Source organism: Gymnoscopelus braueri, assembly GCF_963280865.1.
Source record: "Gymnoscopelus braueri genome assembly, chromosome: 23".
In the NCBI taxonomy this organism is placed as follows: domain Eukaryota; kingdom Metazoa; phylum Chordata; class Actinopteri; order Myctophiformes; family Myctophidae; genus Gymnoscopelus; species Gymnoscopelus braueri.
Window position 1 is genome coordinate 34,863,105 of NC_137625.1, and position 18,302 is coordinate 34,881,406.

Here is an 18,302-nt window from a genome sequence, read left to right on the forward strand (position 1 = left end):
TGGATGCAGATCAGATTACAGACTGAGACTTTACTTTTTGGGAGGGGGGAGAGAGAAGTGGGGGGAGGGAGTAGAACCTCGATCCGTTTATTTTACCATCCAGCTTAAAAACATTGTAAAAGGACTTACCATCTAACTTTAATCCTCCACAAACACATTGTTTTTGAAAGATCTTTGTGTGTTTTTGCGGCGGTTCAATGTGGATCATGAAGGGAACACTTTTTGGGATCTACTACGGCGGAGGGTCCTTGTTCCAGAAACGCAAGATCACAAAGTTTCGGACCGCAGCGTGAAAAGTGGAAACTTTTGGATACTTTGTTGCAACAATGTTGCGTTTTGACCAAACGGGCCTGAACTGGATACAATATGGATGAAGATGGACGTTATACATGTGTAATAACTGCTTTGTAAAGCATGAATACACAATAGAATCAGAATCAGAATCAGAATCAGTTTTATTGTCACATCACAGGTTTACAAGGTAATAGATATATTTATGTGTGTAATATCTGCTTTATAAAGCATTAATACACAATAGATATATTTATATGTGTAATAGATGCTTTATAAAGCATTAATACATAACAGATATATGTATATGTGTAATAACTGGTTTATAAAGCATGAATACACAATAGCTATATGTATATGTGTTATACATGCGTAATAGCTGGTTTATGAAGCATGAATACACAATAGATATATGTATATGTGTAATAACTGGTTTATGAAGCATTAACACACAATATATATATCTATATGTGTGTGTATATGTTTTAGGGGGATTCCTAAAGTTGCCTCTAGTTGATTCGAACTGCCCAATATGTCTTCCCATCGCAGGGGCCCCGTTTTAGGGCCGTTGCTTTACTATCACTGGGTCTGGGTTTGGTTGTGGGCTTCGTTCTGTTCGGGTTCCTCTTCGTCTCAGGCGGTTCTGTCCCCAAACGGGACGATCCTCTTCGACGACCTCTGCAAGAAGTCTGTGACCTGTGAGGTCCTGAGGTTCAACACATGCCTGGGCTCTCCTCTGCCCTACACACACACATCCCTGGTCCTGGCCGAGGACTCTACCACCCAGGAGGAGGCCAACGAGAAGCTGACCATGTGGTCTGGTAAGAGCTTTGATTTATCATTACTTAAAGCTTCTAAAAAACTGTATATTATGTGTGATCCAGTGATGGAATCTTATGTAAAAGTATCGATACCCTATTGTAGAATAGAGTCTGTTACAAGTACAAGTTCAGTATTCAAAATATAGCCTACTTGAGTAAAAATACAACAGTATTGGCATTAAAATGTACTTAAAGTACCAAAAGTAAAAGTACTCATTATGCAGGATGTCCCATTTCACAAGGTATCATTATGTATAAAATGTATTGAAAGGTTTTGAAAATAGTCAAAGTTTAAATAGGGCTGAAGTGGTTAATTTATGTTTTGTAATAATATTTCAAATCTACAAGTAACTAGTAACTAAAGTTTTCAAATAACTGTAGTAAAAGTACAATATTTGCCTCTGAGATGTAGTGGAGTAGAAGTAAAAGTATTTAAGACTGGAAATACTCAAGTAAAGTACAGTACTTGAGTAAATGTATTTAGTTACTTTCCACCACTGTGTATATGTGTGATCAAAAGTATATTATAGATTAAAAATTTGCCTTGGATCAAGAAGACTATCAGACTCGATAAAATACATCTATGACAATGTTTATTGTTAGCCACGTGATAATGGGGTTAATTGACATGATGATGACCTGCTAATTATTCCAAAGAGTTTGAGAAATGATTTAAAGGTACTGGAAGTGACAACAAAAGGTCATTCACAGGACAGGATGCAAACGGAAAGAGGAGGTTAGACACCAATTAGTGCTCTTTCACATGTAAACACCTATGACACCTATCTTCAGCTGAGATCAACATGCAAACACCTATGACACCTTATCTTCAGCTGAGATCAACATGTAAACACCTATGACACCTTATCTTCAGCTGAGATCAACATGCAAACACCTATGACACCTTATCTTCAGCTGAGATCAACATGTAAACACCTATGACACCTTATCTTCAGCTGAGATCAACCTTTATTGATCCAGGTGTCATAATCAATCTCTCTCTCAATATCTTATTATGATGGTGACTGAATTTGCTGTCTGTCTGTCTGTCTGTCTGTCTGTCTGTCTGTCTGTCTGTCTGTCTGTCTGTCTGTCTGTCTGTCTGTCTGTCTGTCTGTCTGTCTGTCTGTCTGCCTGCCTGCCTGCCTGCCTGCCTGCCTGCCTGCCTGCCTGCCTGCCTGCCTATCTATCTATCTATCTATCTATCTATCTATCTATCTATCTATCTATCTATCTATCTATCTATCTATCTATCTATCTATCTATCTATCTATCTATCTATCTATCTATCTATCTATCTATCTATCTAAAGCAAGAATAAATATTGAAAATAAAACTGAAATACTGAGCTACTGGCCTGCTTCCAGATGATCTAGGATCTCTGAATGAGTGAACATAAATAAAATAATAATGTACTATCAATAGATCAGAAATGTACAGTAAATATTTGGATTAATATACATCTATTGCCAGTGGATGTATGAATGAATATGTGTGTACAGTACAGTCTAACATAGGCCAAGGGTTCCCAAACTTTTCAGACGCGACCCCCCAAAATAATCATATTTGAACTGGGGACCCCCCGACCCTGACAAGCACTTGGAATTGTAGGAGTTGAGGCATTACATTTAGTTTGAAAAATAGCCGAACTATACAAGCTCACAACGGCTCGCACTACGAGACGTTGTGAGCTTGTTGATCGGCTATTTTCATAATGTTTGCCTCTTTCTTACATAATTTTTGACAACTTTGGTGTTAAAAGGTATTCTAAGTCATTATATCCTTTTTTATCCTTTCCATTTTATCCTTATCCTTATCCTTATTAAATTGTAACTTTAGAAATATACACTTACACAGTGTTTGTATGTTTATATATTTTCTAATGTTCGAAGAAAAAAACACAATTAAATCGCAATTATTTGTGTGACAATTAATCGTCACGTAAAATTTCATGTGTATAATATCTATTCATCTGTAATATATACTGTATAAAGTTCAAGGTTCACGGTTTTGTCTGCGGCGGGTCACGGTGCACATATATGCCTATATATGGACTGGGCATGATTTGCCCAGTCCATATATGGGCAGTTGGTTGTTGTGTTGACATTTAATTAGCAACACAACAACTTACTCCTGTAACTATACAGGGCATGCAGATAACGTAACGCAAGAGCCCAAATATGGAAATGCCCGGCCCGTCACATGCCCATATATGGAGATACCTGGAGAATAATGCATTACTATGATAATTATGATGTCAAAATTTGAGATGTACGGAGTCCATTCTTTTCCTCCCCGATACCAATTCATTCCATAACTTGCGTATCGGTCGATACCGAGTACCGTTCCGATACCAGCGTGTAATTTAAAAACAATCTAGGACAAGTGTCTCTCATAGTGGGGTCCAGGTCCGTCTACAAGCGTTCTACAAGCTCATACCGCGTCATTTCGTGCCGCGCTGCGAGCTTGCAAGTCTATGAATATATATATATTTTTAAAGCATACTTCTGTAACTCAAATCTTTGCTTCTGGGGGGTCCCTGGAACAAAATATTTTAAATGGGGATCCGTGGCCAAATACGTGTCATATTGGGTGGTCCTTGACATGAAAAAGTTTGAAAACTGATATTACATCTAAAATGACACAGATGCGTTCCCCGGTCTTAATGGGTTAAGGGTATAGTTTGGGTTTATTTTGGGCTTTTACACCTGAACTGAACACACTGATCAACATGTTGCAAAGTGACATAAACCAGCTCAATAAACCTGACAACTCCAAGCAAGCTGATAACACATAGCTTTTATGCTTATGTGTGTGTAATGCAGTAGTTCTCAAACGTTTTGCGTGCCAAATTGATATATATTTGGCCGCACACCCCCATCTGAAAAGGTTTTGTGCAAGGGACCCCCAGAAGAGAAGATATTTTTTCAACTATTTTCAAAAATAGCAGATGTACAAGCTTCGCAGCGAGTATGTCGGCTATTTTTGAATATCCAATGTATACATGGATAAAGTGGTTAAGATGATTGTGTTGTTAACTACTTTTATTAACTACTTTTGCTGGGAAGCCCCCTGGAACCCCCCCCCCCCCAAAACCCCACTTTGAGAACTAATGGTGTAATGTATGTGTGTGTGTGTGTGTGTGTGTGTGTGTGTGTGTGTGTGTGTGTGTGTGTGTGTGTGTGTGTGTGTGTGTGTGTGTGTGTGGCCTCGGCGTCATGGACAAAATCAAATATCGCAATCGTTTTTGAGCAATATCATCTATATCAACATTGTGTTTTACATGTACCTTGGTGTGTTTTGTTCCATCCAGGCTTGCGGAACGCCCCTCGCTGCTGGTCGGTCATCCAGCCCCTGCTGTGTGCCGTCTACATGCCCAAGTGTGATGGCGGGCGAGTGGAGCTGCCCAGCCAGAGCCTGTGCATGGCCACCAGGGGTCCCTGCAGCATCGTGGACCGCGAGAGAGGCTGGCCCAACTTCCTTAAGTGCGAGGACAAGGACAAGTTCCCCATGGGCTGCTCGGTACGACATGCACTTTGACTTTGACCTCTTTATTGATAATCCAATCCAATCCACTTTATTTATAGAACACATTTAAAACAAACGGGTAGGTAGGTACCCTCACAAAAACATGCAGTAATCCTGGTCTCTATACTGCCTCCCCCTGGTCAGCCGGGGCACCTGATGGAGGGGAAAGGAACTGGTTGGAATAACGTGTTCTTTCCACGCGCTACGTCCAACCGGGGAAACTCCCCCCCGTCGGGTGATAAGAAGGCTTGTTAGCTCTCATGCACTGAGACCGCCGAGCGAGCCGTGGCTCAAGTCCGCTTTAGACGGCGCGCCTCGACGTTTTAGTGGACCCGGCACCCTTTTATGGGTTTGAGGACGGCACCAGATGACTGGAAGGGTGACGCCCCCTTCCAGTCAAACGTTTAATGCTTGGTCACATATTTGTCCCAAGAAGTCACAGAGTATTTCCAATTTTCTACTCCACTACATATCAGAGGCAAATATTATACTTTTACTCCACTACAATAATTTGCAAACTTTAGTTACTAGTTACTTTGTGGATTTTGATTATCATTACAAAACATTGTAACCAACCCTATATACATTTCGGCCATTTGAAAATAGCCAATCTACAAGCTCACAATGCGTCGCGATGCGACGCATTGTGAGCTTGTAGATCTGCTATTTTCAAAAGATATTTATACATTTGAAAACGTGAAATGATGCATAACGAGTAGCCTACTTTTACTTTTGGTACTGAAAGAACATTTTTATACCAATACTTTTGTACTTTTACTCAAGTAAAGTTTGCATTCCGGACTTTTACTTGTAACAGAGTATTTCTACATTGCAGTATTGATACATTTACATGTGAGTACTTTTTCCACCACTGATCTCGTCCTCATCTCTTCTCCTCTCCTCTCCTCTCCTCTCCTCTCCTCTCCTCTCCTCTCCTCTCCTCTCCTCTCCTCTCCTCTCCTCTCCTCTCCTCTCCTCTCCTCTCCTCTCCTCTCCTCTCCTCTCCTGGTTCTCTCCATGTGCAGAACGAGGTCCAGAAGCTGAAGTTCAACGTGTCGGGGCAGTGCGAGGCCCCGCTGGTGAAGACGGACATCGTGTCCAGCTGGTACAAGGACGTGGAGGGCTGCGGCATCCAGTGCGACAACCCTCTGTTCACCGTGGAGGAACACTCCGACATGCACGCCTACATCGCGTACTTTGGCACCATCACCCTCCTCTGCACCTTCTTCACTCTGGTGAGGCTACTAGGACTGTCACGATTTACGTGACGATTAATCTGCGCGCAAATAATTGCGATTAAAGTGGCACTGTAACTGTAATTGTAACCTTTCTCTTCTACTCCGGATCCTGGTTTCCTGCTTGAAGGAGTAGTTCACCCAAAAAAGTACTTCAATTCAATTCAATCAATTACACACCCCATGAAGCCTTGAATTCATGGATTTATTTATTTTTGTCGCATTCCTAAGCCAATAATTTCCGACCGGAAACAAAGCCGGTCATCAAATTATTGGCTCAGGATTGCGACAAAAACAAAGCAATTTCCATGAATTCAAGGCTTCATGGGGTGTGTAATTGTTAGAAAATAAGTAATTTTTTGGGTGAACTACTCCTTTAAGTGCTACCATTTTTTTCCCATTGAGCTAATAAAGCCTGCCTGCTTGCTCAGGGGATAAATGGAATCTTGACCATCAGGTCAAAATTTGTGTCAGATCCTGTGTCTAGGTGAGACATGACCTTTGACACGATCTAAATGTCTCAATAGAAGAGCAGGGAGACAAAATACAACCACCATAAAATTACATTGTATTCTTTAAAAAAAAAGTTACATAGTGCCGCTTTAACTTACTTACTTACATTATGTGTGTGTATGTGTGTTGTGTTGTGTTGACCTGTCCAGTTCTGTATCTTAGTTTTTTTCTCTCTGTCTTCATCTTCTCCGTCTCTGTGTTTGAAGGCCACGTTCCTGGCAGACTGGAAGAATTCCAACCGCTACCCGGCCGTCATCCTGTTCTACATCAACGCCTGTTTCTTTGTGGGAAGTATCGGCTGGTTGGCCCAGTTCCTGGACGGAGCGCGCAAGGAGATCGTCTGCAAGAGTGACAACACCATGCGCCTGGGAGAGCCCTCGTAAGTCAGCCAGCAAAAAAAAACACTGGTGCTGAGGTTAAGGCCATATTATTATACTTGCTTCTTCATATTCATATTAGGGCTGGGCACTTAATCACAAATATATCAAAACCGACATTTAAAACCAACCAATTTAGAACTGACGTAAAGCAGCACTATGTAACTTTTAATGAATAAAATGTATTTTGTCCAGTCTGTATGGTCGAGTATGTTAATCCTCCTAACACGTGAACACACGTGTGTGTGTGTGTGTGTGTGTGTGTGTATGTGTGTGTGTGTGTGTGTGTGTGTGTGTGTGTGTGTGTGTGTGTGTGTGTGTGTGTGTGTGTGTGTGTGTGTGTGTGCGTGTGCGTGTGTTGTAACTGTCACAGCTAGGCAGACATCGACTCATAGGAACACACGCCTTGCCCATACATAATTAAAAGTCTGAAAATACCTGGAACGCATCTGTGCCATTTTAAGATTTCTTTGGCTATTCAAAAATAGCAGATATACAAGCTCATAGCGCTACGAGCTTGTATATCTGCTAAGTGAAAATCTTTGAATATATATATTACTTTAAAGCAAACATTTTGTACTCAAATCTTTGCTACTGGGGGTCCCTGGAACAAAAAACTTTTCAGATGGGGGGGTCGGTGGCCAAATGCATATAATTTTGGGGGCCCTTGACATGAAAACGTCTGAGAACCACTGATATAGTAACGTACGTTTTTCAGAAAACTGTTAGGATTTAGAAGACATTTTGTAGAATCGGAACCTCAGGCCTTAATGGGTTAATCGTAATTGAGGCGAAAGTTTGAAATAACGTTGATGTTGATTTGAAGTCTTATCGCCCAGCAGCCCTACATCACATGGCGTACATTTCATTACCAGTACAGCTCATGTCCACTCAGACAGCCGCTTGCCTCATGCGCGTGCAAGTATGCTGACAGCAGATGCTTGAGCAGAAACATGGTTGCTCTGGTTTGAGGAGAGGTTTCTTGTGTGAGGAGATGCGTGGCTACCCGCATCATTAAAAGCCTATAAAGACAACCCAATGGGCTTCGATTATTGGAAAGAAATTGCTGTCACTGTCAAAGACAAGATGTCTGCAGGCAGAAGTAGCCTATCTGACAAGTTTGTCTCGTATGTGGAGCGCACATGTGCTTCTGCAGAGACACCAAATGCTAGTATAAACCAGTGGTAGAAAAAGTACAATTCTTTTTTACTTACAAGTAAAAGTCCGGAATTCAAAATTTACTTGAGTAAAAGTACAAAAGTATTGGTATCAAAATGTACTTAAAGTACCAAAAGTAGAAAGTACTCATTATAAAGAACAAGTTTTCAATTATGTATAAAATGTATAAAAATCGTTTGAAAATAGCAGATCTACAAGCTCACAATGCGTCGCATCGCGACGCATTGTGAGCTTGTAGATCGGCTATTTTCAAATGGCCGAAATGTATATAGGGCTGAAGTGGGTAATGTATGTTTTGTAATAATAATCCAAATCTACAAAGTAACTAGTAACTAAAGTTTTCAAATAATTGTTGTGGAGTAAAAACCTCTGAGATGTAGTGGAGTAGAAGTAAAAGTACAGAAAATTGGAAATACTCCAGTAAAGTAAATACCTTGAAATTGTACTTAAGAACAGTACTTGAGTAAATGTACTTACCGTAATTTCCGGACTATAAGCCGCTACTTTTTCCCCATGCTTTGAACCCTGCGGCCTATACAGCGGTGCGGCTAATCTATGGATTTTTACAGCTAACGGCCACTAGGGGACCTTCTAAATCTATGGATTTTACACCTGCGGCTTATAGTCCAGTGCGGCTTGTATATGCACACATTTGTTTTTTTCCCTAAATTTGGCTGGTGCGGCTTATATTCAGGTGTGCCTTATAGTCCGGAAATTACGGTAGTTACTTTACACCACTGGTATAAACTGAACTACATACACAGATACACGCGGACCCTCGTGGCAGCATGGAAAAGGCGAGTGTAATAGCGTTTTTAGATAGTTTGGATGCATTGTTTTTCATCATTCAATCGTTGATTTGTACTAGGGCAAGAGACCTAGCACCAAAAAAACTTCATAGACACTTATATTGATGTCCTCTTTGCCTTTGTCTCATTGATTTCTCTGTCCTCCGCAGGTCTTCGGAGACGCTGTCCTGTGTCACCATCTTCATAATCGTCTACTACTCCCTGATGTCCGGGGTGATCTGGTTCGTCATGCTGACGTACGCCTGGCACACCTCCTTCAAGGCCCTGGGCACCACCCATCAGCCGCTGTCTGGCAGAACCTCTTACTTCCACATGGTGACCTGGTCCATCCCCTTTGTGCTCACCGTGGCCATCCTGGCGCTCGCAGAGGTGTGTTACCAAAGCCAAGTTCCAATAATTCTAACTTCCACACACTCGCGCCTTAGTCCCGCCTCCGAGCTTGATTCCGGACTGATTGCCACGGTAACCGGAACGCTCGCCAGCGGTTCTTGTATTCTTGTATTCGTTTTACTGAGGTTAAGGTTAGGAATAAGGTTAGGTTTAGGCATAGTTTTACTGAGGTTAAGGTTAGGAATAAGGTTAGGTTTAGGCATAGTTTTACTGAGGTTAAGGTTAGGAATAAGGTTAGGTTTAGGCATAGATTTACTGAGGTTAAGGTTAGGAATAAGGTTAGGTTTAGGCATAGTTTTACTGAGGTTACGTTTAGGAATAAGGTTAGGCTTAGGCATAGTTTTACTGAGGTTACGTTTAGGAATACCTGGTGGCGACCATTCCGAGGTCGCCGGATTTGACCCGGGGCGAGCGTGTTTTGGGGCGAGCGTTCTTGTATTCATAGCCACCTTCCAATACTCAATTGTCTTCCAGCTTTCGTCCTCCGTCCTCCACATGTCATATTGTATTGGACACTGTATTTCTCTGTGAATTGAGCTGTTTGACATGCATTCTGGCTTTGGCTCAAGATGCCAAGGATTGGTGGTGGACAGCAACGTAGTACATTTACATGAGTATTGTACTTACATTTTAGTATCTGTACATATTCATGCTCAGTATGTGAATGGCCCAGTTCTGGTGGAGATATGCACTCCGCGGAGCACCCGTTTCTAATTCTAAAATAGTTTTCTCAACTTTTCTGTCGTTCTTCAACGAGCTGATCATGTTCTGTGTCATGTTCTCCTGTGTAGGTGGATGGCGACTCAGTGAGTGGGATTTGTTTCGTTGGTTACAAGAACTATCACTACCGGGCCGGGTTCGTTCTGGCTCCCATCGGAGTGGTGCTGCTTGTCGGAGGCTACTTCCTCATCCGAGGTGAGTGACTGACCACAAACCTTACTTAAACTTAAAATGTATTGTCACGTCAGTAAGTGTACAGGTGTAAAAGAGTGAGTGGGTGATTTTATTTTCAGTACAAGCTCCCAACTTATACAAGACAAATGACACATGACACAATGGGCCCTATTTTGCGTGTCTTAAGTACCAGGTCTTATGACTTAACTTAAGACCTGGAGGTGTGGCCAATGCTGTTTGGCTGTTTTGAGTGGCCAAACAGCATTGGCCACGCCTCCAGGTTTTTAGTTAAGTCATAAGACCTGGTACTTAAGACACGCAAAATAGGGCCCATTGTGTCATTTGTCTTGTAGTAAGTTGGGAGCTTGTACTGAAAATAAAATCACCCACTCACTCTTTTACACCTGTATACTTAAGAGTGTTGCACTGGTACATATGTAACGCCCGGAAGTCGAACCCGGGTCTCCTGCGTGGAAAGCCAACATCTTAACCGCTAAGCCAAAGGGAATTCCCTATCGATTGGGGGAGATATTAGACTTTCAGGCCATCAGGCTGAGGTTGTGAACCAGCTGTTACACATAGACATGTAAACTGTTTGTTTCAGATTGTTACAGTAGGAGGTGGGTTAGCAGTGGTTTCCCTCTTCAGATTTCCTAAGGTTTTGGGATTGGTTGGTGCATAATGAGACACTCAACTTTGAAGTGCATTTTTACAACAACAAAAAAATCCAGAGGCTTTAATTGTCAGCGAGATTACAAGTTAGTATTAACTAGCTTTCTTGTTCCTGGAATGAGCTTTAGAGTTAGACGTCTGTTAACTTTCACTTCCATTATTGGGTCAGTTCAGAGCAATGTTTTTTAACGCTTTTGTTCAAGATTGATTGTATATCTTTTAATTCATTAGCTTGGATATCAGTTAAGCTGTTTTAGATTAGTATTTTCTGTCATTTATGATTCATGCCTTTTTACATTATTGTTATTAATTAATTAATGCCTACCATGTTGAGTACTGTGTTTTTATTGTATTGTTACCACGGCTACATTGAAAATGAGGTCCTGCCACTCAATATACTCCAAGTTTAAATAAAGGTGATGATGAAGTGCAGGGAATTCAGCCTAGCAGACTAGTCAAGTTTACTTGGAATCTTTATTATTTAATTATTTAAAAAATATTTTACTATTAGAAAAATACATTGATTTGATTATGATCTGTATTTGTGTTTTCAGGAGTGATGACTTTGTTCTCCATCAAGAGCAACCATCCAGGCCTTTTGAGTGAGAAGGCAGCCAGCAAAATCAATGAGACCATGTTGAGACTTGGTATGATTTAGAACTGTTATTATTCACCCATAAACACAGTCAAACATTTGATAACACCACCACCCATGTCTTCTAATCGTGTGTTTACGTAAGATATTTGTTTTGTTTTCCGTAAAGGATACAGTGTGTTTATCACTTTTGTTTTCTTCGTGTCAGGTATATTTGGATTCCTGGCCTTCGGTTTTGTCCTCATCACATTCGGCTGCCATTTCTACGACTTCTTCAACCAGGCCGAATGGGAGAGAAGTTTCAGAGAATATGTACTGTGAGTCCTGACACTATCTTAAATACTATAGATACTATCGTTGCGGCAGAAACCAGCTAACTCAATTTTTCTGCTTTTGCATTTTTTTCCCCATAAATCAGTGCTATTGAACACTCTTTACGTCTGTGTGTTGATTAAACAAATATTGAACCAATGGAAAGTATTAAATAGTGCTTCTGACAAAACCAGCTAACTCCATGAGTGCTGTCAAACAAGTCTATGAAGCTGTCTGTGAAATGTATGAAAAAGTTTAATCTGCAACACAATTCTATACAATATGTAGGCTACAGGGGGTCCCCGCTTCATCTCTCTCTCTCAGCTAAGGGGTCCTTGGCCTGAAAAACGTTGAAGACCCCTGCTCTATAGTAACCCTGCTGTGTAGTTCCACATGTTGCTCCAGAGCTTACATACAACCACTGACTGCAGCCCTGTTCAGCCCCAGTCTGTTGACATTGGTTGGACTGGGATTAATTCCACCTCAGAAATGTCAACCTCTCCTTCCTGCTCCAACCAGTAAAAAGACTGATTTATTCCCCAAACCCGCCATTTGAATAAACCTCATGTACCGAGCTCAGAGTGAGAGTGAGGGCTTATATTACGTATGGTTCACAGTACAGTACAGTTCATTTTTGTATTCATTTTGAACAGGTGCAGATTTTTAATTAAAGGAGTATTATCTTTATTTTTTCTCGCATTCCTAAACCAATAATTTGACGATCAGGTCAATGCCGGTCATCAAATTATTGGCTCAGGAATGCGACAAAAACTATGCAATCTCCATGAATTCAAGGCTTCATGGGGTGTGTAATAGAAAATAATAAGTAATCTTTTGGGTGAACTACTTTACTTAATTTTGAACAACAGGCCCTGATTTTGAATTCATCTTGAACAAAAGGCCCTGATTTTGAATTTATTTTTGAACTAACAGGTGCGAGGCCAATGTGACGATCGCTTCCCAGACCAACAAGCCGATCCCAGAGTGCACCATCAAGAACCGTCCCAGCCTGATGGTGGAGAAGATCAACCTGTTCTCCATGTTCGGGACGGGCATCGCCATGAGCACCTGGGTGTGGACCAAAGCCACCATTCTCATCTGGAAGCGCACCTGGTGCAGGTCAGAACAACACACCACACATTTAGCAGCAAACACTAGCAGTGGCGTAAAGTAACTAAGTGCATTTACTCAAGTGCTGTACTTAAGTACAATTTTGAGGTACTTTTACTTTACTGGAGTATTTCCAATTGTCTATACTTTTACATCTACTCCAATACATCTCAGAGGCAAATATAGTACTTTTACTCCACTACAATTATTTGAAAACTTTAGTTACTAGTTACTTTGCAGATATAAATGATTATTATAAAACATACATTAACCACTTTAGCTCTGTTTAATACGTAGGCTATTTGAAAATAGCCGATCTACAAGTTGTGAGCTTGTAGATCTGCTATTTTCAAACATTTTTGTACTTTTACTTTTGGTACTTTAAGTACATCTTGATACCAATACTTTTGGACTTTTACTTTCTGACTTTTACTTGTAACGGTCCGGAGTACTTCTACATTGCTTTTACTTAAGTAAAACATTCCAGTACTTTTCCCACCACTGAACTAGCTGTTTTAAAAACCTTTCTGAGTTTTTATCTTTAACTTGCTCAATTATGATAAGAGTTTGTACCCATATTAAAGGTCCATACACACCTAGGCCTGTCACATTTATTACATACTCGTCTAATCGCAATTATTTGAGATAATTGCAATTCTTTTGCATGATCGACATAATCGTTTCTCTGTTGAAAAATGTTCATATAGTTTCAAACATTTTACAAAGTAGTGGAAATATCAGATCTACAAGTATAGATCGGCTATTTCCTCTATAAATATATATCTTAAATTAAATAATGTCATTTCTTTGTATATTTAGGTTATTTGTCATATCTGCCCTGTGCAACTTCATAGCCTAAAAGCCAAACAGAAAGGTAGTTTCTATTCAACGGCAAAAACACAATTAAATCGTTGATCACAATGATTTGTGTGACAATGAATCGTCACGTAAAATGTCAGAATTGTGACAGCCCTGTACACACTGGGAGCTATTATTTCATGTGATTAATTCACATAAATTTAACTGCTGTTTATGAGGACATCCACACAGATAACTCAAATATAATGCAGTGATAAAGCGACATATACATTTTTTTTAAACAAGGCATCTTTCCTTATTGATCTTATCTACTGTTTGTCGCCTACTGCGCATCGGCTTTGAAACTCATCTGGGTGAGCAGCAGTTCTTTTTCACAATATGGGGGTCCTTCACATGAAAAAGTGTGAGAACCCACGACTCTACGTGAATTACTTTCTTTGTAGAAACGTGTTAAACCTGATTGATGTAAGCTAGTTTTTTATGGTTCCTCTCGCAGGATCATAGGCCGCAGTGACGACGAGCCCAAGAGGATAAAGAAAAGCAAGATGATCGCCAAGGCCTTCTCCAAGCGCAAGGAGCTGCACAAAGACCCGGAGAAGGAGCTGTCCTTCAGCATGCACACCGTGTCCCACGACGGACCTGTGGGTGAGTGGATGAGCTCACATGCACAACCGTCTCTGTCGGGTGGAAACTCCATAATATCCAAATTCTGTTACTCTTCAGGGAATGGAACGAAAACTCTCAGGAATAAAACAAAAATGAAAATATAAAAACCATAAAAAAGTATTTTCAGTTCATAATTGAAGAGGTGTGTAATTGGAAACAATAGTTCCACCTTGTGGTCAGAAATTGTAATGCGACTAATGAAAGCTTAGTGTTGTCATCAGTTTTCCTCCTTGCTGTTCCACTGTAGTGTTGTCGTTAACTATCACATACTGTATTAACTGTATACTGTGTAAATTATACTTTGATGTCTCTGAATGGGCTTTCCTGTGGCCTGCCTCTGTTTTTCATTTGTAGCCGGAATAAATTTTGACCTAAACGAACCTTCCAACGACATGTCGTCTGCCTGGGCGCAGCATGTGACCAAAATGGTGGCCAGGCGAGGCGCCATCTTGCCCCAGGACATCTCTGTCACTCCTACTGGAACCCCGGGTGAGAGCCCCACTTTCACTGCCATCCACTGTATTCCCAAGGCAGCCATTTTGCTCTTATATCACACCTAGGATGGGAAAACTAAAACTCAAGAACAAAATGTTCACTGTGTGTATGATCATATTTATATCTGGAATATACATTTTCTCTGTCCTCCGTCAAGTATGCACTATAAAGAGGACAAAAATAAAATATGGACCCATAATAGGCCTGTCACAATTATTACATAATTGCCAAATCGCAATTATTTTAGATAATCTCAATTATTTTGCATAATTGTCATAATCTTTTCCATGTTGAGAAAGGTTCATACATTTTGTTCATACAAGCTCACAACGTGTTGCATGGCGATCTGCTATTTCCACTATTTTGTAACACATTGTGAGTGTTAAATATTAAATATGCCGTAGTTTGGCCATAATACATTAATCATTTTCATTATTGGTATCGGCCATTTCTTTAGTGTATTGAAGTTGTTTGTCATATCGACTCTGTGCAACTTTAGTTTACAAAGCCGTAAAAGCCACACAATTAAATCGTTAATCACAATTATTCGTGTGACAATTAGAATGACAAAAAGTAAAGTCATAATCGTGGCAGCCCTAGACCCATCGCCTTTTTCTTTAACTTCTCTTCTTCTTCTTCTGTGCCCCCACAGTGCCGCCCCCAGAGGAGAGGAACAAGCTCTGGATGGTGGAGGCCGAGATATCGCCGGAGATGATCAAGAGGAAGAAGAAGAAGAAGAAGAGGAAGAAGGACCACGCGCGTCCCCCCATGGAGGAGGTGGCGGACCACCAGGGCTACCGGCGCCGCGAGTTCGGCCCCCCCAGCTCCGTGCCCCGTCTGCCCAAACTCCCCTGCCACCCCAGCCTGGTGGCCAGCCTGTGGGAACAGCAACAGCAGCAGCAGATGGAGCAGCAGGAGAACCTGCCGGGGTCCTACGCGGACCCCCGACCCGCACATCAGCCCCCCTCCTATCAGCAGGGATTCCCTTACGCGCCTCCTCGCCAGAGCCGTCAGAAGAGCCACCTCCAGGACCTCCCCAGCACCCTTTACAACCCCCTGACCTTCAGCGACCGGCCAGAGGACCTCGGCCTGGGGCCTCGGTGTCAACCCTTAGCGCCCGGCCCCTCCTCCTGGCAGCCCGGCTCGCCGTTCCGCTACCCCGGGGAGGCTGAGCCCGCCGCCGGGGGCTCTGGGTCTGGGGGGAGGGTGGTCCGCGTTGGCCAGAGGGTCGGGTTCGGTCCCATCCACTCCAGGACCAATCTGATGGAGGCGCAGCTTATGGACGCCGACTCAGACTTCTAAAGATATTTTTTGGGGCTTTTCTGCCTTCATTGATAGTACACAGTACAGAGAGAGAGAGACAGGAAACGGGGAGAGAGACAGGGAGTGACACGCAGCAAAGGTCGCCTGGCTCGGGAATCAACCTGCGACTCGCTGTCAGGCTGCATCAGAGCCTATGTGGCCATCGGCGCCACCATGACTTCTAAGAGACGGATTTGTTTTATTGACCTGTAAACTATAAAAGAAAAAGTGCTGGATACTTTCAAACACAGCGTTTCCCGCAGCGCCCAAACGGTCAAGATGGAACCAAGTGTGGCCAGGATAATATTTTCTTTTCTTTTTTAAAGGGAAGGGCTTAAAAGAAAGCGTTATTATCATATTGTAAATATCTTCACAAAAAATATTTTTTTTTATATTCTGTGTTTGTCCAAAATAACATTTCATAGACACAAACTCCACGATGACAAAAACAAACGAGGCAGCTAAAGTCATCTTGTCTTGAAATGAGTCATCGTCATTCTTGCAAGTCCTTTTTTCTAAATATTTTTATAGTCTATATGATTGTCACAATGTTGATTCTGTTCTCTAGCAAGATCCCTACAAGTTTGTACTTCTGTTCTTCTTTGGAAAGTGACAAAATTAGGGTCAAGAGTCGACACAACTAGCAAACAACTAGCAAACTGAACTCAGACATATTCTACTGGCTTACGGATGTTTTATACTTGTCAAGAGATGTCATTTTTTGCCGGCCGACGCGGTCGTTCAATAAAGCATTAATGAGCTTTTTCTCATTAGTCAAATACGGATCACTGAATCGCCATTACATATTCATATGAATATTACACATTTCTTATCCGTCTGTTGGTATATATATATATATATATATATATATATATATATATATATATATATATATATATATATATATATATATATATATATATATATATAAAAAGTATAATGATACTATTGAGCACATGAAGTAATAGACGGTGAAAGTGACATGATTTTGTAATTGTCATCTGTATAGAACTAAAATAGTTATTGTATTCATTGCATACACTCTGTTGCCTGGGGCAGTCATGCAACCGATTGAAAAAATATATATATAAACAAGCCTTTTTTTTAGGATGAAATAGATGTCAATGACAGCTTGTATTTTCCTTCCCTTTTGTATAAGTACTTTTTAATGGGATTATCTTTTATGTCAGTGTTTCCATTTTTATTATTATTATTATTTTTATTCTGTTGTACATATTTAAGATTCTGTCCTGGAGAAACGTATCGTTGCTGACAGGCAGAAACCTTGTATCTCTATCTTTATTGTTTTTCTGTAAATTAACGCCTTACTTCATACAAGAGTGTCGCACAAAAAGTAGTGAAAATGGCCACTCTACAAGCTCACAATAGATCTAGTTGTGAGCTGTAGATCAGCTATTTTCACAGTTTTATTTAGAAAATGATAATAATTTAAAAAGAAACGGATTTGGACGTACAAGGTTTCTTCCTGACGGTGATGTTATGTTGTCCTTACTTACGTATCTCACTTCCTGTATATTGTGTATGTGTGTGTGTGTGTGTGTGTGTGTGTGTGTGTGTGTGTGTGTGTGTGTGTGTGTGTGTGTGTGTGTGTGTGTGTGTGTGTGTGTGTGTGTGTGTGTGTGTGTGTGTGTGTGTGTGTGTGTGTGTGTGTGTGTGTGTGTGTGTGTGTGTGTGTGTGCTGTTCATTAGGACATTGTTTGTACTGTGTTGTTGTGTATAAATTCACGTCTAAAAAGTTAAACAAACCAGTCAACCACACACTGTAATACTGTAGTGCAGTGGTTCTCAAACCTTTTCATTTCAAGGACAAGGGTAGTGCTCCGATCAGGTTTTTTGGGTCTGACCTCGATCACCGATTTTGTTTTCCTCATGATTGGCCGATACCGATATGTTGTTTGAAAGGGGAAAATCTACAGAACTATTGTCAAAACTATAGATTACAATTGTTTTATTATTCACTCAATGTCTCGCATAAGCGAGACATTGAGTAAATAATATTATATTTGATATCTGAATATTACATTTGATATCTGAATATTACATTTGATATCTGAATATTATATTTGATATCTGATTGACTCTTATACCACTTAAACGGTGCAGCTGAGCTCGGTCATAAAAAATGTTTTTCGGATCGGGAAAATTGCCAATCACCGATCGAGTCAATTGGAGTGAAAATCGGGCCGATTTAAATCGGTGGTCGACTGATCGAAGCACCACTAGATTGGTACTGTACCCTATGAGTTATGGGGGCCACAAACCCCCATAACTCT

General features: G+C 40.9%; 1 protein-coding gene across 1 annotated transcript; it reads left to right on the forward strand.

Moving 5' to 3' along the window:
* The first annotated feature begins 58 nt into the window (after nt 1–58).
* On the forward strand, nt 59–16,842 carry smo (smoothened, frizzled class receptor). Its single transcript, XM_080421609.1, has 12 exons — nt 59–1,112; nt 4,426–4,634; nt 5,666–5,875; nt 6,595–6,767; nt 8,903–9,122; nt 9,935–10,058; nt 11,264–11,356; nt 11,513–11,621; nt 12,550–12,735; nt 14,042–14,190; nt 14,566–14,700; nt 15,359–16,842. The coding sequence occupies exons 1-12, from the start codon at nt 824–826 to the stop codon at nt 16,006–16,008; spliced, it is 2,547 nt and encodes an 848-aa protein (XP_080277735.1). The 5' UTR covers nt 59–823; the 3' UTR covers nt 16,009–16,842.
* The last annotated feature ends 1,460 nt before the right edge of the window (nt 16,843–18,302 follow it).

Coding starts and splice junctions, on each gene's coding strand:
- smo (XM_080421609.1), top strand. CDS start 824: ATGTCTTCCCATCGCAGGGGCCCCGTTTTAGGGCCGTTGCTTTACTAT. Junction 1,113..4,425: donor GAAGCTGACCATGTGGTCTG/GTAAGAGCTTTG, acceptor TGTTCCATCCAG/GCTTGCGGAACGCCCCTCGC. Junction 10,059..11,263: donor AGGCTACTTCCTCATCCGAG/GTGAGTGACTGA, acceptor TTGTGTTTTCAG/GAGTGATGACTTTGTTCTCC.